The following is a 20518-nucleotide window of genomic DNA, read 5'->3' on the forward strand; positions in this document are numbered from 1 at the left end:
ATTATGCCCTTTAACTTGGCTTCAAGTGACAGGTTTTGGTGGCTGTTGGTTTCCATTATGCCAGCATATACGGCTCAGCTGTTGCCGAGTTGCCGGGTTAATTGGATGCTTACGTGGTTACGAAATCAGCCGATGCCTGTACAGGGGTGTCGTAATACTACCTTATCATTCAGCACAGCCTCATCAACGTCAGCCCTTCATGGTCCTTCAGATTCCTCCTAAACCGTAACTCTCTCTCTCTCATCCATACATGGCTGAGTTAAAACCATGGACGCCCAAGAATCTCACATAAGCTTGTACAGCTTGATTCCTCTCGAACCGAAAAAGAGAGAGATTCGTCTGTTACGACTCCTACCTGGCGGCGGTGATGGCCCGGTCAAGACCGACCTCATCCGAGAATCCCTCGACAACAGCCCGGATTTCAGCGTTCTTTCATACTCATGGGGGCCGGAAAGCGACAAGGTCCCTATCACCGTTCAGGGTATGACCGTGATGATCACTCGGAACCTCCACCAGTGCCTTCTGAACCTGAGATCTGACACAACCCCGCTTGTCATCTGGATCGACGCCATCTGCATCAACCAGTCTTCCAACGAGGAAAAGAATACACAGGTACCGCTAATGCGAGACATCTACAAGGCGGCAAGGGAAGAGTTTGTGTGGCTGGGCGAAACAACGACTGGCCTGGACTTGATCGTCTCATGCGTTCGGTTCATTGCATCTCAAGACCAAGACTTCCATCTAGATAAGCTGGAGCGCATCGTGGACCACTTGGTCGTTTCGCCAGAAGAAATTGCATCAGGTAAAGATTAGTTATTAGCCATAACCACTTTAGAGTTCTAACTAGCCATTGCAGCATTCACCGAGTTTTCCGAGCTGGCATGGTTCCATCGCACATGGATCATCCAAGAATTTGCTTTACCTCGTCAAGACCCGATCTTCTTGTGTGGTGAACACCGCATCCCATGGCCTCATTTACGACGATGGTGGCATGATCTAAAGGAATGTAACAGAAAAGTAACTAATCACGCCGAGTTGAACCGAGAAAGCCCTGATTGGCAGAAGCTCCACGAACTCATCTCTTCCCATCCACTAGAAGGTCTTAGCACACTGAGAGACATATGCTCACACGAAGAGGTTCTGACAAAAGGACTTCCACTCTCAGTACTGATTGAGTCAAGTAAGAAGTCCCTCGCCACGGACCCAAGAGACAAGGTATATGGTGTCCTGGGACTCGCCAACGACGACGCCAAATCGAGACTCACGATAGACTACAACAAGTCAGTCCAGGATATTTACGAAGAAGTCACCCGGTATCTCATCTTCGCAGAGGGCAAGCTCAACACCCTGTCCGGGCAAGCACTGGATATCATACCGCAATGGGACCAAAGCACCGGAAATTCTGCTCCCCCTGGACTCCCAGTTTTCAAGTGGCAACGAAACACGAAGAACGTCGCTTCGAGCTGGATCCGGGACTATAGCCACGTTCAGCCCTCGTACCGACCGACACCATTTCTGCCAGACTGGCTGCCTCGTGCTGTAGGCTACGACGCCTCGCTGAAGTCAGCTCCGGTTGAGACTTCCAATCGTCAGCCTGGAGAGCTGGGAATATGCGGAATGGAGGTAGACGTTGTAGAGGAGTGCCACAGGGCTTGGTATATGCTTCCAGGCAGCGTGGCATATCTGAAGGACTGGGATGCAATCCTTCCTATCTTCTTTAAAGCTTCTCGCTCAAAAACTTCCAACTCAGAGAGGGAAACCGAGGTGCAACTCAACAGAGAACTTCGGACGAGCAAAGATCCAGAGTGGGATCTTCCTTACAACCCAAAGCATGGAGCTTCCAAAAAAATGAAGGAGGCAATCTGGAGAACCGTCATCGGAGACGAGATGTTCCAGATTGCTCAACGAGCTCCAGAATATTGTTCTAGACTCTTTGACGGATATATAGACGCGGTCCTAGGGCGGACCGGGCACTACAAGGTTCCAGACGATGCTGATACCACACTTGACAAGGAGATGGCTCTATTCTCCAGGTTTCAGCGAAGGATGGACACGGTGCTGTATCGGCGATCAGCATTCTCGACCCCGGGCGGGTGGATCGGTATTGGGCCTGATAATATGAAAGCGGGAGATGTAATTGTGTTGCTGTCTGGGGGCGATGTACCGCATGTTCTTCGACTCTGCGGGTGTGGGGATCACTACGAGCTGATAGGGGAGTGCTACGTCGAGGGAATTATGTACGGGGAAATGATGACCGCCTTGAAGAAGGAGTCAAGCGTTAAGGGTAAGATTTTTCGCATTCGTTAATCTAGACCACACCTTGCAGTCTACCCCCAGATCGCCAGCTTCAGGGGCTGGCCCTCCTAACGTCTATGCCAACTTGTTTCTCGTCTTGCCCTGTTTTCAAACTCGCGCTATTGACAATATTCTCCGCAGAACTTAAGTCATAAACCTCCATTGAAGCCGTATTTCCACCTTGTGTATCACGATGTCACCATCCTAGGCTAAACAACCATCCATCAAATGCTTGTCTCAGCAGGCTTTCGCTCATATGCTCTGCATTCTGAGGGATAACCCCGAGTTCCCGGTCACATAATTGAGAGTCGGCTAGTAAAGCCATTGTGCTTCCAATACTACATATATCCCTTGGGAGAGTTCCGCGTATCTTGGCTAGAAGAAAACCTAGAAGACTAAGCCCAGTCATGGTGCGCAAAGAGAACCTGAAGGATAAGTTTCGAGGTGTCGTCGATAACAAGGTGCGTGACATCCGCAGAGTACGAGCTAGTTGTCATTGTGTGAGATGTTGTTGTCGAATTCCCATATGTAGCACTCAAAAAGTTGGTTCGAGAGGTTGTGTTGCTTGCTCGGAGATTGCGGTCGATAATATGCCTCATGTACTCGTCGTCGTCCCTCGCAACGGCTCTAATCAGCTCGTCGGCATTGTTAGGCCCTAGGAGCTCTTCTTGCGAATATCCATTGGGGCACTTTACCAGTTGGTTGAAAAAGGGGTCGTATTGGTACTCTCGGTCGTTTCTTACGAAATTGAGGAACGTTGAGCCTACAAATTCCTTGAGTTTATAGCCTAGGGTATGGGAGCCGCTGGTCTTGTTTTTGAGAGCTTGAGAGCTTGGGGCTGACCTCGCACCTGAAGGCTACTGATTGTTCCGACGGCCGGATCGCCTTGGTAGTTGATCGTCACCAGAACTTGGTTGATTATCTGGCTGCACAATAGGCCTGTCAGATTCCTCCCAACAGTCTGGGTGTTTTTGGCGAGATCGAAAAACATGCCCATCGACGGGCACTCATTGCTGACTTGGCCAGCGGTCGAATTGGCAAGGTTGATGTACTCGCCAACTCTTTACAGGGCCTCTCAAAGCCTTATCAAGCATTGGAAGGATCGAATTCGGAGTATTTGGTCCGGGACAGCTTCCCGGGGGCTTTCCAAGTATGAATCCCGCTGGGGCGAGGCTCAAAGTGGTTTCTTACATGGTATTCGTTAATGGCTCACGGGTCATCTCCTCCAAAGACCAGCATATAAAGCTAATGCAGTCGGAACATGAAGTTCTTGGCAACATGGGCTGTGCTGGGAGATGGGCGATTATTCTCCCCTTTTGTTTCCACTTGGTCGCGGGTTGAAGCGAGAGGTGTTCATCAAGTCCCGTATATTTCCTCTAAGTGCGTATAGGTGCTGCGCTTGACATTGCCATTGATATACTACATAAAAGCCTACCTAAATCCATGGTGTTTCCTGTCCTTCTCCCAGTCCAGCTGCGAGACACACACCTTTATTTAGAACAACATTTAAAGTGATTGCTTAAGCAGGTTACCCTCCAGTACAAATGGATGGCTGGTGGACCGCTGCCGTCACAGATTCAACAGCTTAAACATGAAACCTCTTCGCAATGCATCCCTTTTTAGTGCCGCTCGCAGGCCGGCTAGTAATGGCGGGGATGCTTGTGGTGGTCGATAGTAGGGAACTGGCCGTGACTGTCGGCTTAGTCACGTAAGAAGACGTAGTTGTATCCTTGGTGACCGCCGCCTGGAGTGTGGAACTTGGCAAAGTGCGGACAGTAGAAAAGGTGGTTGACAATGGCTGGGAGTTTCCAGTAGTCGACGTAGAAGAGGTAGCTGTGGGGATCGAAGTCTCAGTCGATGGCTTCGGAAGGTTGACATCAGCCTCGTCCAGGTGATGAAGCAGCGATCCCCATCCCAGTCCATCGTAATGCCCCGAGCCTTCGCCCCATGATCCAGCCCCTCCTTCGTACCCGCCAAAGAACTCCAGAGACTTGTTGAGATAGGCAGTCGTCCAAGGCGCATCAAGACCTTTGATCTGGACGTAATGAGCGTGGAGCAACTCCCACGTAGGTCGTACAGCGCCACGAGACTGGTCGCTGATCTCCGTGAACGAAACAATGCCATTCGTATAGGGCTCGAAGGGGACATCGTTTCCAAGATTATACCTGGCAAAGTACTCGGCACTTTTAAGCCGGTTAGCTTGTGATCCAACAATGTTCAAGGTGAACAAGCACAAAGATGTTACGTACCCAAGGAGGATTCGGCTGTTGTTGTAGGCAAAGAGATCCTCGCCTTGGTTCCAAGCCTGCTGACCAATGACTCCCAACAGTTGAAAGACGAGGGATGAATGGCCTTGATCGCGACCAGCCTCTTGTCCCTGGCCGAGAACTGTGCCGGTGCCCGGCTCACGAACAAGGTTGGTGATGGCATTGTTGATGGCTCCGTTGCCCTCACCATGCTTGAAGTAGTTGATGGCAAAGTCCCATGCAGTCTGGTTGTCCGTAAGAACGCCAATAGCGAGCGTAGAAGCAATGTTGCTGAGCTCCCAGTTGGCAAAGAAGTGCTTGACATTGTGTTGGGATCCCAGAACATGGTTCAAGAAGTCGACGTTCATCGGCAGGAAGATATCATTCATCATCGAGATGACCCGGTCGAGTCCATTGTCAGCGAATGGTTTGTAATCCCGCAGCAACTCAGCAGCGTTGGCCAGCTCGTAGCCTTGCAATCCAGCAGTGAGATACGCATCATCTCCACCGCCTTTCAAAGTCCGTAGTTTGTCTGCCCATGCAACAAGGACATCGGCTCCAGTCTTGGCAAATTGCTCATCTCCGGTGATCTTCCAGCGCAACGCGAGATTGAAGGCAGCTGCCGCATCGTGCCACAGGGCCTCACCATTCTCGCTGCGATAGATCTCAGCGGTAGCGTGGTCTTGGTAGTCGGCGGCGGAGAAAGGAATGCTTGTCAACTTATCCCAAGAGCTAACCCAGGGCTCTTTTTTGGCAGCAAGCTTGGTTTTGACACGGTCAATGTCGGACTCGGTAACGAGCAGGCCGGGGTGAGTAAAGGCGAAAGTCAGAGAAAAGAAGCAAAGAAATAAAAAAGCGTAGGCGTTCGCCATGATGAAAGAAGAAGATTCAAAATGAGTGGCTAGAAGACTTGGCTTCAGATGTCGAATAAAGGAATGGCTGGCGAAATGCTTGTCAAAAGAAACAACAGTAGCAGAATTATCAGACCTTCACGTCCCTTTAAAGCCTGAACCGAGCCGCCTAGCCGCCGTGGTCCATCGATCTGCGGCCAGTGTGGGGGGGCCCTGTCATCTGCCCCTTGCTAATCCTGTAATACAACCTGCGACAAAGCTAGCGATCAAACATGCGAGGGTGAAAAGCTAAAGTGATGTGATCAAAGAATCCAGACTCCAAGCTCTTAGAATGCCGACCCAGCCGGGCGTTTGAGTGACAGATAACACCTTCGTCCAGACCCACACTCACGCCGATCGTTTGATGCCTCGCGGTGGCCAGTGTGAGGTATCAAGGACAGCGTTATTGAAGGCGAGGAGACTCGGCTCCGACGCCTTGTAGCATTGTAGACTATGGTCATTGCGCACTTCTTGATATTGCTTGTACTACAGAGAGGAAAGGGGGGTTTGCGGCAGTGACGTCTAATGCTTGTTTGCAGAATTGATCTTCTGTAACCCCCCAACCCTTACCTGTGGGGAGATTTGGCTCAAGATTGCTAAGCGGGCAGCAGATTCAAGCCTTCTCTTTGTCAGCATCAGATATTTTAAACACCTTATTGCAAAGAGCTATCTGTGTCGATGTATGGGTGAGTTGACCGCCCACAGGTGGTAGCAGGGAAACATTGTAGACTGCGTGTGATGGAAACATCAAAAAAGCAACCAACAACACAAATCCAGTCTCTCATCGATAACCAGCGATCAAGCGCTACTCAAGACGCTCCGTAACTTCCTTGAGTTTCCCACAAGCAGAACTAGAGCCTCGAGGATGTAAAAAATCATGCCACGACAGACATAGAACGTTCCGGCAGAAGATTAATTATCAAAGATCACAGGACAAGCGGCACCATCCCACCGGGGTCAACTACAACTACCAGGGGTGGATACGTCATTCTCAAAACGAAACCGGGAGTGGGGATTTTGCAATGATGTTGAGTGCGCCCTTCAACAGACGAACACACTTGTTACCAGAACTGCCATTTATGTTGATCTAGCACCGACGGCCTGGTGTGATTTAGGTGTTACGCTTTTGGGTGCAGTCTCAGCTTTTATCTTGACTCTCATTGTTAGAAGAAATTCTTAGCTCTTTAGATGTTTCTAACGCCATGTATGACGCGGACAGCTACCGGACATGTCCCCGAGGGTTTGTCCGCAGACAGGGATGAGTTTCATCACGACCCAAACTGTCACAAAAGCACAGACCTCATCTCGGAGAGAATTTCCAGGATGTTAAATTAAACCACGGGGAAACTGCCGTCGCTGGCTTCGAAGGGACGCCAGCCGAGGAAGCTAAGCTAGGATCCGCGGTTGATATTGACATTGTCAAGCCCACGCACGGGTTGTCTAAGAATTCCCTCTTGTGATAGCCCAGGAACATAGCAGCCTACCCTACACCCTTGAGCTGTTCTCCTAAGATCCATACAAGATTTATTCTAGTCAAGCTCGCGCGCATAAAAATACGTGTTTCTGTCGAAACATATGACTTTTAACAAGGTCTCTTCTTTTCCCTCAAAGCATCCGGCGTCAGGGCATAACAGCCCTTTTGCTAGGCGATGTTGAAGGCAGCTATGAAAAGTATTGTGCAATGAAGCTAGAGATTTACCTCTGTGGGAGTATGTTTCTCTCAATATACAGACTACAGGTCCCTGACACTGGTAAATCCATCTTCTTGAACCTTTAGAATCGGTTTGTTAGCTACCATCTTGTCCCACAGTGTACTTCCCCTCTTCCGTTCCTCTTGGCCAATTCGCCTGAAGAACTGCTCCGCGGTGCGAATCCTCCCAGGAAATATTCTATCCAGTAGATCGTAGTCCCTCTGAATGACACCTTTGTTATAACCAGATGCCCTCCAAATGTTCCACCATACGGTAAAGTTCTGTTTGATGGTCATATTGGCGCTATCACTTGCATCGGCCGCGACGCCAACCGGTCTGTCCGCAGTTTCGGTGAGGGATCCTTCCCTCCAGTATGTCTCGAAATCCACATCGATAAAACGTGCCTTTCGTCCAGTAACTTGTTCGAATGCCTTGGCGAGGTCGTGGTAATGCACATGTTCGATAGCCACTTCCAAGTCTCGGCCATCTGCCTCTTGAGGATTTTCAAACAACCATCGGACGTAGAAGCCATAATCATCCAGCGTAACATGAACGACTGCTCCATCGCGTGTAAGGGGGACCCTCCAGGTAAGGATATCCTCACCCGTGACTTCGTCAACTTCAACTTTTGGTACGGCTGGCCCAGCAGAAGAAATCGCCATGTCGAGATACATACCCGTCGTGAACAGGGATACCTTCATGTCGTAGCCTGGACGGGCTTCCTGATTCCGCCGGTGCTGGTCGATTATCCACTCTCCCATTCGTCCCTTTCCGTCTGCATGTCCAACACGAAACTCATCCTTGTATCTAGCCTTCTTGTAGTAATAATCCAAGTTACCAAAAACAAATGATTTGAGACCAAGCTCAATTGCCAATTCGTATGAACGTATAGTCCAGAATGTCTCGCTCTTTTCACCAACAGTGAAACCATCCAGGTTGATGAATGCTCCCCAGCAACCCTCCAGGCCCTGACGCAGATCTGACATGAATTCGAAGGTTCCCTGAAACAACTCTATCTGTTCAGGTGATGGGGAATAGGTGAGGAGCTGTTGCGCGCGGGCCGAAGATGGGTCCCGGGTGAGAATTCGCAAGGCAAAAACCGGTGCCAAGTCGCGGACTACGGGAATGCCCTGGGCGCTAGTGCCGCCCACGATAAAAATTTTCTTGAGAGATGACATGATTTCTGTTTGAAAAGATAATTGAGGACTGATATGAATGCGAGTTTGAGTGTTGGGCAGGTGCGTTGGAAAGTTAAGGGGTAGAAGCTTGATGTTTGATAAATACTTGCTCTGGCTGCGAGCAGCCGTTTGAGTATCCATTAGTAATATATGAGGAGCAGTAACCGTGGTTGGTTAGTGATTTGCGCTTTATGTGACGATAATTGTGTTGCCGCATCCGAGAACAGCCTTACTCATACTCGACCGAAGGCCGTCTGAAAGTATGCCAAGTTCCCCTACTTAGTCAGTTTCTTTGTTGTTGTGTATAATTACGGTCATCTGTTTAGTACACCGTAGTTTCTTTGCTTCCGAAGCTGAATAATTCGCAGCTGGGTTATGATTGTAGGTGGATTTTGGCTGTAGAGTCTGACAAATAGTCGGCGATATTATAATAATAATTATAATCAATTTCTCAGACTACCCTTTCCTCCGCCTTGGGAAAAATGCCCAAATGAATCAGGACAATGAACTTTGATTATCAATAATTAATCGCTAAAGCTATTGATGCGATTGTTGAGCTTCAATTGAAATTTCTGAGCCTGGATAAGAAATACAGGAGGCACGCCACCAAGCCACCCATCTAGTCGACTACCAAGGCGAGTGTTCTTCACAATAAGCTCTTTTCTTTTCTTTTCCAACATGGATCTTTTTATCGAAAAACAGCTCATCAACTCTCGATCCCTTCAGTACACCTACTACGCCGGTCCGGCCAGCAACGCAACCAGCACTGCGGATGGCCCGGCCCTGCTACTGCTCCATGGCTTCCCACACACTGCCCAGCTGTGGGCGTCCGTCATCCCTTGGCTTCTGACTCTTGGGCTTCAAATCTTGGTACCCGATCTCCTCGGATACGGTGGCACATCCAAGCCCTGGGACGTTTCCTATTTTGCCTCGGATGCCATGGCAAGCGACCTCGCTGAGATCCTAGCTACGGAAAATATCACCAGCGTCATCCCAATCGGGCATGACTGGGGGTCGTTCCTTGCTCATCGCTACTACCTCTACTACCCTGAACAAGTAGAAGCCATCGTTGTATCAAGCTCCTATTATCAAGCCCCGATCCGGGATCCTATCAACGTTACCGAGATTGCCGAGGAACGGGAGAATCTGATAGGCTTTCCTCTCGGCTACTACTTCGAGTTCTTTTCCACCTCTGAAGCCGCGTCCCTTTTGTCAGGCAACCTACAGAGCTTCTTCTCGGCTGGAGGCACCGAGAATGACACAATGAAGAAGACGTTTGGCTACAAAGACGGTCTTCGCGACTGGTTGATGGCAGACAAACGGATGCAGCTTGAAGGATTTGCCGCCGAGTCTGGCTTCTTGGAGGACGCCGAGGCCCAGTTTGGCGGCACTGGCTTTATTTCGCCTCTGAAGTGGTATCAAGCATTTGTCAACGGCACACACTATGAAGTCAAAAAGGATCTTCCGGAAAGTGCAGACAGAGTCGAAAAGCCTTTATTACACATATCAGGGTCAAAGGATGCGCTGGGAACAGGTATATTGTATGAAACACAAGAGGCCAGGACTGCTATCAAAGATTTGACCACTGCCGAAGTTGAATCGGGCCATTTCATCCCTCTTGAGAAACCTCAGGAAATGGCCAAGATTATCAACGACTGGCTGGAATCCAAGAACCTTTTGAGCCTATCGTCAGGACGTTGAAAGGAAATGAGGCTTGGATCCTAGTCAAGTTTCCCCATTAGAAGCCACCAGCTTGGGCGGACGTTATTTCACAATCTTGGGACGCCAGTAGCTTCGTGGTAGACAATATCTCTCTTTCTTGTATATTATCGTAAATTTTACTTTGGCTAGTTCGCCTCTTGACTAAAGCTGAAAGCTTTTCTTCAAAATCTTGCTCCGAACAGATGCTATCTAAGACCCCCAAAACTGGTCACCCTGATCCAGAAGAAGACAACACCTTGCAATATATATATTACGCATTTGAGACTCACCCAAGGTCACATATCGCTAGAAAACAGGAGATAAGGCACCCCCTACACCCCTAATGGCGAATTCTCTGTTATCGAGGGCCATTTATTGCCAGCTGGAAGCCCGTCACACAGCCTCGTAATCTTCGATTAAACAAATAATGCGATTCCTATCAGCCCCCGTCAATCCATGGGGCAGGTTCTACACAAGCGTTCATCATGGTTATTGACTTCGTTTTAAAGCTCCATGAGGCCCGAGCCGGTCCATTGTGTCAAGTTAGTCGGCAATTGTTTCTTCGTCCCATCCCTCTCTCGTGTCTTTTGGTATCCTGACTGACAGCAAAGGCAGAATCATGGCCGCCCCAGCCATTCCGATCCCAAGATAAAGGCCGTTCCGATATCCTTTCACCAAATCCTTGCCCTGGTTATTGGTGTAGTATTCCACGGTACCCGCAAAACCCAACCCGGTAGCTAGGCCATAAGACAAGACGGTCCCAATAAGCGACCCGGCTACTTGCTGTTGAGATCGCTTCGCCGTCCCGCTCGTAATGAGCTGAGAGGCTGTGGATAGGAAGTCTGGCCCCAGAGATGCCAACAGAAGTGCCTGAAATACTTGGACCCAGTATGACTGTTGCTCAGGCATCGTAGCCACGAGAATCAATGACACTAGAGTCGCAAGTGATCCGATGGCCAAGATGTACTGTGCTGCAACAAACCGCACGATGTGGGCGCTGAGTATAGCTGCACCAGCACCGCCTATGGTAAGGGGAACAAACGCCGCTGCATTGAGCAATACGCTGTAGCCCCTGACCTCCAGATTCCAGACAGTAACGTACTAGAGTAACATGCCGAAGCTCATGAAGGAGATAAAAGCCGACACAATCATCATGCTAAAAGACGGGGACGACCAAATACCCATAGGCATGATGGGCTGGTCGACAACTTTGACCTCGAGGAAGGCGAAGACAACTAGGTGTAGCAGAGAGACTAGCAAGATGGAATAGACATAGGGATGATCCCAACTAACCAAGCTTGCTTGTCTATGAATATAATCAGTTAGCAGTGATGTGCAGAGGACTCAGCATGCTACTTATGTCCAAGAAAAGTTGAGAAGGAATAACCTAGCGACACCAAAGTAAGCGTCAACGTAGCCGATTTTCCCATTTCGATCCATGGGCTGCTCTTCACCCTCGACAACAAGAAAGAAGAGACCATATACAACCGCACCTAGGATTGCTCTTGAAGGGGGTCTTTTCGTTCGCATACCATATTGTTAGTGGACAAAGGAGCACTCACAGGAAGAAAAACAGCCATTGCTCCAAACAATCCGACCGTCAGATTACGCGTTATTCCGGCCGGGAAGTTGATCGTGATCAGAGCAACGGCATTGGGCATGACAAATGCTGCACCGATACCGCTGAGGGCGCGCATGATGCAAACAGAGATGACATGGCGTATGAAGCCTGCTATGAGATGGAATATGACCTAAGCAGCACCTGCTACCACAGCGGTGATTTTATGCCCATACACGGCGCCAATGCGCCCTTCAATGATGACAAATGTTCCTTGAGTTAAGCTTGCTCATGTTAGTTGTAACCATGAATTCTCAAGCTGCAACCACTCACGGATGCGAGGCCACGATCCGGAGGGCCTGCTCAGGGGGGGATCCGAGCCCTTTTGCAATATGTAGGCTGCCATTGATTCCGGCTCCCACTGGTATCATCTAACGGTATTAGATTGGACTTTCCGGTCAGTTGGATAGTAAGGGCTTACCTGCACGAACCTGCAGAATGATACAGATTGAAGTCAAAGAGGTGCGCCATTTATTGGTAAGGGCTGCCTTCTCCCCATGTTTCATAGTACTCCAGTGCTGTGACATGTTGGTCTTAGGAGTTCAGACTTCCGATGGATTGCGAATTCAGACTTCCGATGGATTGCGAATTAGCATACCGCAGGAGCCAAAAATTTGTCTGTCAGTTATTTAGATACTCCAACACCCGTACTGGCAAGATTCAACAAAAACAACGCATTTGTAAGAAGCCTAACTCTGTTCGAGTCGTGCATCTAGGGGAGTTTGACGAAAACTGAGTCATAAAAGCATGACAGTTGGCCACGGGCTAATTATAATTCTAATTATAAATCCATCTCCGGCCTGGCAACCCTCCAACCCATCAGGCTCAGGCACGCGGCCGGTATCTGGCATTTCCGTTCTGCAGGGTGTTTTATCACGCCACAGAAACATAAACAACCGTATGGCGTGCTCTATTGTCTTGATCAGATTACTTGCTAGGAAGCTTGGCACATGGCACCTCACCTTGTTGAGTAATCACCACGTTTCAGCCAAAGGACAACGAGCTGGGTGCTAGAGACTGATTTCAAATCAGCCTTGGCTGCGGAGACGCGACTAAGATGCCTGAAAACCTGACGGAGCACTTTATTTCAGTGTAATGGTCAAGTATAGAGCAACGTTGCCTTGGCTCGCCAAGTCTCAGCCCTGAAATGAGCCTTGGGGCAGAAGAATCGTGTGGGTCCCGGTCTCCGCTCAGTAAATCTAAGCAAACCGGCCTAAATGATTGTAAATTGCAGCGATACGTGGGAAGGCTTGTACTGGGCAACAAGCTTCCGCCTTATGCCTCCCCTTGGTTCGTGCTAATCTCACAGCTGATTCCCTCTTCACAGGGTGCTTTGTCTTCACGCCAGCGTGGAACCCCTTTCGATCCATTTAGAGGCAATCCTTTTTCCTACATAGATATCCTGATACTGTTTCACTTGTTGATCGTCCAGCGCGAAGCGCGAGGCACCTTGTTACTTACAAAACCCATGGTTGACAACGACGACGGAAGAGATTCAGGCATTCTGACCACCCCACAAAGCGGGCCCTGGAACGACTCTCACAATGTAGATGCTCAATGGGTATCCCGCTTCAGCCCTTTCGAGACTGTTGGATCGTCGCGGGTTACGGAACCTTGGTCACATCTAGATTCAGTGCTGGGAACAGCTCATGTTCCAAAACACAGATACATCGTATTTCCGAGAAGACTCAACCCTAGGTTATTCTCTTTTCTATCATAGCCACACCTACAATAACTTGATCATTTCTCCCTTGACATTCTGGTTTGCCACCATGAGGACAGCACGTCAGTCTCACCACGGTAGCACTGTCCCATCCACGTTCCGGAAAGTCCCTCCGTGCTCATTTCGGCTTGCAGAATCGACCAGCTTCAACAGCCCGGCCACGCTCGTGTCGACGTCGATGGCCCCAAAAGCGGCCGGGTTCGCGCCTGGGGGAACAAGTCCGCTTCCCATGTCGGTCAAAACCAGGCCGGGGTGTAAAACAAAGGCGGTAAGCCACGGCTCTTCTCGATGGATGCGATGTATGAGCCAGTTGAGAGCTGTCTTGCTCGCGCCATAAGGGCTCATGATCGGTGGGACACTAGTGAGATAGTCTTGACCGCCGATGCTCCCGAAAATGGTGGTTATGCCAAGGAAAATGGGGTTTCCGGTGCTGCTGGCCTTGAGGAAGGGATAGGTGGCTTGGAAGAGAGTGATAGGGCCAATAGTATTCGTGTTGACATGGTCTCGAATTGCTTCGGGAGTCGTATTGGAGACCGTGCTTCCAGAGTGCGCGATACCAGATGACTACATCCAGAGATAAGACGCCATACTCACCCCGAAGCTGTGAGACAAGATCTGCGGCGTCCGTATCCACGTGCGAGTTCAGTTTGGCCAAGATCAGCCTGCTGCCCTCTCCTTTGGGTAGGTCGTTCAGAGAGGACGCCTTTGAGACGTCTCTAGCAGTGGCCACGACTGTGACGCCAGTTCGAAGAAGAAGCTTAGAGACAAGTGCTCTGCCAATGCCGCGGTTGGCACCCGTGATCAGGTAGGTCTTTGCAAGTGACATGTTGAAGTGATAGGAGGAAGTTGTTTGAGGATATGTTTGACTTGTCGGAAAGCGTATGATATTATCGAAACATTCAGCTTGCTCCTGAAGTCCGGATTAAATACTAGAGTATCTGATGCATTTTTCCATCATCAAATCAGTGTTTAGGACAGATATCACAGCCTCCCAACGCGCCGCCGGCATTCTTGGTTTTCTATTACAAACATGACGTGAGAGTGGAAATGCAGACAGACGTTACGACTTGTCACTATTCCGAGACTGACATGGTGCATTATTATTAATCACAGAGCCCTTATGCCTTTGAGAATACTGCGCACGGAGAATACTAGGAGCAAGTACTCGGGATTTTATATAATATAGTTAAGAATATGCGCCCTGTTCGGCAGCCCGTAGGGTGTAGGGCGTGTTTTGCGGAAGCATATCGGAGGTTGACTTGGCACTCGCACTCACCAAGGAGTGACATTAGAAATTATGCCTTAAGCCGAATCTCGTATATTCGGCTTAATCAGTAATTATTAACGGCACTCCAAAGGAATGATATCTTTAATGATTACTTGGGCTGGAGGGGGCAGCAAGACGCCAATCTCTTTACCGCTCACTTTTCTTTTTGGTTCATAGCTAAGCAAGATGGTGATTTCAACAGCAGACAGTGTCCCAAATGCCACAATGTTGCGTGATGAATGTGAAATGGAGGATCCTGAGCTGCAAGACAAATCCATCGAAGCTGGAGAAGGAATCACTCAGCAGAGCGAAACCTCTGACAACGCACAGGTTTCACGGTGGGAAGATGATCCACACAACCTCTTGAATTGGCCGTTATGGAAGAAAGCTTTGCAAGTAGCGGTGATTTCATCATCCCGCTTCTCGGCGTGAGTATCGGACCACTCTATTCTAGCCAATATTGTTAACAATGTCAGCTCCATCGGAACTTCTATCATCAGCCCAGCATGACTTCAACTCATGCAAGAGTTCAATGTTAGCAGCACCGAAGCTCTGATACCCGTTGCGCTCTACGTCTTTGCCCTTGGCTTCGGCCCTCTCATCGGCGGCCCGCTCTCTGAAACCATAGGTCGTTATCCGATATATGTCGTGAGCGTGCCACTCGGAAGCCTTTTCACGCTTGGTGTAGGGTTTACCTATAATTTTGGTGCCCTCTATTTTCTCAGATTCATGGCTGGACTGTTCTGGGCTCCTGTCTTGTCTGTCGCAACAGGCACCTTGGCTGAGACGTTCCGACCTAAGACTCGAGGGCCGGTATTAGCCTTTTTTGTCTTGATGGCATTTCTCGGGCCTGCGTTAGGGTGAGCATCATGAACTGTTTCATTGGCTTTCCGCAGACATACTGATCTCGTAAAGCCCTGTGATCGGCCCCTTCATCGTCAACAGGAAAGATTGGCGCTGGACCCAGTGGATGCTGATTTTCCTGTCACTTTTGAGCATGGTTCTCACAGCCTTCGGCCAAGAAACCTTCAACCCCGTTATCCAGCGCCTTCTAGTTGCCAAATGCGACATGGTTCTTCCTCCCAAACCACCATTGAAGCAACGTCCCAAAGGAAGGATTTTTTCTAATTTCCCTTGGAAGACCTGTTCGGATGCTCTTTACTGAACCAATTGTTCCTTTCATCTGTCTTTACGTCTCTGCAGAATTTGGAACGCTATTCAGTTTTTTTCGCTGGAGTGCCGTACATATTTCACAGTGTCTATGACTTTCCTTTAGAACACTCTGGCCTGGTCTTCCCATCCATCGCTATAGGCTGTGTTTTTGGTCTTGTCATGATAATGCTTTGTGATATTTTCATATATCAGAAGCAGGTTGTCAAATGCCTACCAAACCACGCGCCACCAGAATACCGCCTTTATCCAGCGCTAATAGGAAGCATCGGGCTCCCTGTTGGTCTCTTTGGTTTGCATGGGCAGCTCGACCAGACGTTTTGTGAGCTAGCCCTGCGGCGGCTATTATACCCTTCGCCTGGGGTAATATCTTTGCGTTTTCGTGAGAACGATGCAGTATATATTGGACACATATCACGGCAGTGCCGTCGCTAGCGCTGCGAGCGCCAATGACCTGGCTCAGGAGGAGAGAAGATGGCTGGCCTGTTTCATTCAAGAACAAGATAGCCTCGGGTAGGCGGAATCGTTCTGCAGCAGAAACTCAGAACTAAGCGGCTTTATTAGGTGTGGCAGTGCCATTGGGGCTCTCTATCTTGATCGTTTCAGTAAGCTGGTTTGATCTTCCCTCTGGAGGTTAAATTAAGTCCAAGGTCAATTATCTGGTGCGCTGGGCTCAGTTATTGCCACCACCTCTGCGACCCGGTACTACTCATCAGTATCAGCAAATCTGCTGATTTGTTATGTCATTTCGCCAAAAATGGTTGTGTAATATTATGTCGTCCAGATCTGCATTGACAGCCGACACTCGGAGGATGTTGGGCGTAGCTCCCTTTTGCCGGACCCCAAAAAATTACGTGAGTGCTATTAATCGATTACTGATCTACCCGCCTATTATGAAGCCATCGTCCTGCTGTTCATAATGGATAAATTCCTCATCGTGGTTGGTTATACTAAAGCTTAACTTTGTTCTCGCTCAGCACTCCTTATCATGAATGTTGACACGACTATCTCTAAGAACGGCTGTAAACCTCATGGTCGACCGCGGAAGCATCCTTCTGACGACCACAGGATAAACGTGCGTCACCATCGTTTAATTACTACCTTGCATAAAACGCAACCAGAGCGCCCAACTAACTTCTCCTCAGGCGCGTAGGGAAAGAAATCGCGCGGCGCAGAAGTCATTTCGTCTGCGCCACCAGACTAATGAACAGTTACAGAGGCAGGAAGAAGTCGAGCTAGAACATAAATTCGATCATCTTCTTTCTATGTTCCTGTCTTTCACCGATCAGGTCATTCGCTCGGAGTGGGCTAATCGAGACGTGTCCCTGATGGAAGCCGTGCGGTGTTCCGTGAAGGACGTCTTGTCTCTGACTGATGATAGTCCTGACATGGCGTTCAAGAACTCATTTCAAAGCGAGCCTGGTTTAACTGCCCTGAGAAACAACCAAACCACACCAATGGGGGTTTCAATATCACAACGAGGTTCACCCACCCAACTACAGCCATCTCCTTCCACCACCAGGTCTTCCGAGCGCCATAATTCAGGAATTGAAGCTGGTGAATATAGGCAGCATACGAGACAGGACATCGGCCTGTCGGCTTCCATCAACTTTAAACCTCCATCCACGGGCCAATACCGATTGGACAGCCCATTCAGCCTACAGATTGCATATCTGGCAATTCAGTATGCGTGTCACATCTTGTCAACCACCACAAGCCCGGCAAGTGGGGTACTATATCGGGACTTTGGCTCTCGCCTGCAAATACACACGAGGCAAGATATCCTTTTCAATTTGCGGTGGCATCTTGGGCCCGGTTACTCACAACTGGACGGTCTCGCTTCCGCAAACTTTACACAGCCCGCGTTCGTCAGCACAGATATACAGCTAGAGGACAAACAACTATACAACGCTGATCACATTTCTAGGGTTTTGCGGCAAAGAACTCGTGAGCGTGCGGGAAGCGACTGCCTGGATGTTATAGTAAACAATGGCATGTCAGCGGCGACCAATCTGGTACACGCTCCTGCGATACAATCACAGAACAATAACCACTCAAAGTCGGACTCTACGGTGATTATTCGAGATTAAAAGCTAGGATTGTTGCATAATATTTCCAGAAGCGGCATTTGCTTTGGCTCTGGCCCGGCCTTCCTGGGTGCCGATGTTAAGAAGGCGATATGGGATTCCGTATTGCCTGGTAGCTACTCAGTTTAGGTTATTGGTAGAACTACTGTCACTATCGAAGAAACGCACTCGATTCAGGTGTCTTTAAACATAATTTCGTCACCACGCTCCGTATTTTGGCACAGACGCCATGAATGAACGACCTAGGCGTGTGAGAAAGCATAGGTTGATAGATACTGGTAGAATAGACCCCTATATACGGGCAGCAGCAGCCAGGTCCGTTGGTCAACGGACGCGGGGCGTCCAGAGCGTGTATAACGTGTTAAGTACCCAATCCTTGAGCCCGTCAGACATTAAATGCGAAATTGTTGGTATGCGACTTGAATAAATCAGGAACAAACCGTCCATACACTCCCTCCGGTACATCGCCCCCAAAAATATCAGAAAACGCTGCCTCAGATTCCTTCCGGAGCATGGAGAGGTTGCTCAAGAAACCAAGTGCGAGCTGCAGCCAGTCTTTAACACCGGAGAGCTTCTGGCGGGTGGCCTGCACGAACCTATATGTCAACCAAGTTCACCCGACTTAATAGTAGACCGGGTTAAGACTTCTTACCTCAAGTCGCGCCAACATAACGCCTCGTCTCACTATTGTCTCAGCGTCTTGCTGATGATCTGCCTCCTGAACAGCACTGCGAGCGAAGGACGCAATGTCATGGAGTTTTCGACACCCACCCAGAAGCCTGTTCACATCACAGCCGTCGCCACCAAGACGCTCCAAAAGGTTAACAAAGTCTCCTATTCTGTCAACATCATCCTGTGCCGTAACAGAACCGGGATCCTCAAGTACAGCCAGCAAGAGCACGAATACGGCCGAGAGGGGATAGCATAAAGTTCCCCTGCGTGAAGCCGAATGTTAGTCAAACTCCAGACTTTCTTGTTGGCGAGCATTGTAGCGGAACTCACCACTGCTGGTAGAAGGGCTCTGATGCCAAGTTGCGTGCAATGTTAATCACGGCGCGGGCAGAGGCAGTGCACGCATCCCGGCCCTTTCGTGCTCTAGGCTCTGTTTGAGGTGCTCTGGAGGCCCAATTCGGCTCATCGGCAGCCCTGGGATGGACGAGCACCATGTGCAGTCTGCTCACAGAGTTATGAAAGCTATATAGCAAAAGGGCCATGGCGATGTTAAAGTTTGGCCCAAGGTGGTGGGTTTCCGTCAACATGTCCCCTGGTAAACCTCCTTTCCAGGCTAGAAGCTGTCCATTCATCGACGAAACAACCCTTGTAAGCTCGTCACTGCCAAGGTAAACAGGTCTTTCCGGATCGAACTGGTCATGGATACGCCTCTGGATGATGGCAAGCTCGGATCTCCACGGAAGAAGACTCGAACATTTGCAGGCCTGTAGCGCCGCGCAAGAAGATGAGGAGCACCTCAGGGGCAATTCCAAAGGCGTTTCTCCACGTGTGAGGCCGGAACCACATCCGTACTTGTCCATCATCTCGACCTCAAGGACGTAGGTGGCCCAGAAGACCCGTTGATGTCTCTGGGCAGTAGGGACGTCGAGAGAGCTGTAAAAGTCCCTACGATGTAGACCAAGGGTTTGAACCAGACGACTTGTCGCGCTCGCCAGCTGCAAGGTTATCTGTGTGTCGGCAGTACATTGCATGAAGGCAGTCATGGCAAGCAGTGCTTCGCAGGCCGACACGTCTCTGCCCCGCGTGATGAGCTCTGGGAAATTTGAAAATGCGTTCTTGAAGTAACTCCATGCAGTCCGAGATGTGTGTGCGAGGGATTCGTTAGTCGTCCTGTGCAGCATCGCAGTGGCGAAGAGTGAGTTCACAATGGTCCATCGAGATGGATCATCGGCACAGCTGTCGGTGCCTGCCAAGTATTGCTGGTCTAGCCGCTGCAGGAACGATTCGCGAGTGATTATGATGCCGTGCTGTTGGAGCTCTTCAAGAATGGGCTCTACAAGGCTAGCCAATAGCAGACGCGTGGGCAGTTTAGCAAACACTCTGCTCCGGTAGGGGCCTTGGTCTTCGTGCGCACGCATCCACTGAGATCCCTCCCCAACGTTCCGGGCGAACTCTCCGAGCTTCGATGTGATGATTTGCGCAAGTGGCGGACACTCTTCTTCTTGGATGTATTCTGTCAGGGGTGGAAGATCTTGTATGGTTTCCGTTTCATCGTCGTCAGGGGACTCGGCCTCATCGTCGCTGCTTGTCCCAGCAGACCCTTGGTTGGGTCTGTTTTTATTCGAAATCCAGTTGTCGCTGCTCCGAGGATCACCAGTGTCAGTCAAGGAATCGCAGTCAAGATCGTCATCTTCAGCCAAGTCCTCCCTTGATGGGGAATCTGAAACAGGGTCATGGAGTCGCCGCAGAGCAGACTCTAATCTCGCCAGCCGTATTTCAAGCCGCTCCACATATTTCTTCCTGGTGCAGGTTAGATTTCAGGTACTAGCTACCAGCTGTTCCCTCCCAGGGCTACGCTCACTGTCTCCCAGGACCTCTGGGTCTTCGTTCGGTGTAATGGCAAGAGACGGCCCACCTTGCGCAATTACGACACGACGGCTTCCCTCCATCGCATCGTTTCTTTCGCCTATGGCATTCATT

General features: G+C 49.7%; 5 protein-coding genes across 5 annotated transcripts; 1 reads left to right on the forward strand and 4 right to left on the reverse strand.

Annotated features, from left to right (window-relative positions):
- Positions 1-267: 267 nt before the first annotated feature.
- NCS54_00901100 (HET domain-containing protein) lies at positions 268-2307 on the forward strand (the record flags this gene model as incomplete). Its single annotated transcript, XM_053154371.1, has 2 exons — positions 268-802; positions 857-2307. 2 exons carry the CDS (start codon positions 268-270, stop codon positions 2305-2307), a joined length of 1986 nt encoding a protein of 661 aa, XP_053010346.1.
- A 1573-nt stretch (positions 2308-3880) lies between these two features.
- On the reverse strand, positions 3881-5413 carry NCS54_00901200 (Alginate-lyase domain-containing protein; the record flags this gene model as incomplete). The annotated part of the gene is made up of 2 exons (XM_053154372.1): positions 3881-4478; positions 4545-5413. 2 exons carry the CDS (start codon positions 5411-5413, stop codon positions 3881-3883), a joined length of 1467 nt encoding a protein of 488 aa, XP_053010347.1.
- A 1750-nt stretch (positions 5414-7163) lies between these two features.
- On the reverse strand, positions 7164-8300 carry NCS54_00901300 (NmrA domain-containing protein; the record flags this gene model as incomplete). The annotated part of the gene is made up of 1 exon (XM_053154373.1): positions 7164-8300. The coding sequence occupies one exon, from the start codon at positions 8298-8300 to the stop codon at positions 7164-7166; it is 1137 nt and encodes a 378-aa protein (XP_053010348.1).
- A 5111-nt stretch (positions 8301-13411) lies between these two features.
- On the reverse strand, positions 13412-14168 carry NCS54_00901400 (Hypothetical protein; the record flags this gene model as incomplete). The annotated part of the gene is made up of 2 exons (XM_053154374.1): positions 13412-13880; positions 13933-14168. 2 exons carry the CDS (start codon positions 14166-14168, stop codon positions 13412-13414), a joined length of 705 nt encoding a protein of 234 aa, XP_053010349.1.
- Positions 14169-18423: 4255 nt separating this feature from the next.
- On the reverse strand, positions 18424-20487 carry NCS54_00901500 (Fungal-trans domain-containing protein; the record flags this gene model as incomplete). The annotated part of the gene is made up of 4 exons (XM_053154375.1): positions 18424-18462; positions 18519-18801; positions 18869-20258; positions 20400-20487. 4 exons carry the CDS (start codon positions 20485-20487, stop codon positions 18424-18426), a joined length of 1800 nt encoding a protein of 599 aa, XP_053010350.1.
- Positions 20488-20518: the final 31 nt, after the last annotated feature.

This window comes from Fusarium falciforme, chromosome 7, assembly GCF_026873545.1.
Source record: "Fusarium falciforme chromosome 7, complete sequence".
NCBI lineage: Eukaryota > Fungi > Ascomycota > Sordariomycetes > Hypocreales > Nectriaceae > Fusarium > Fusarium falciforme.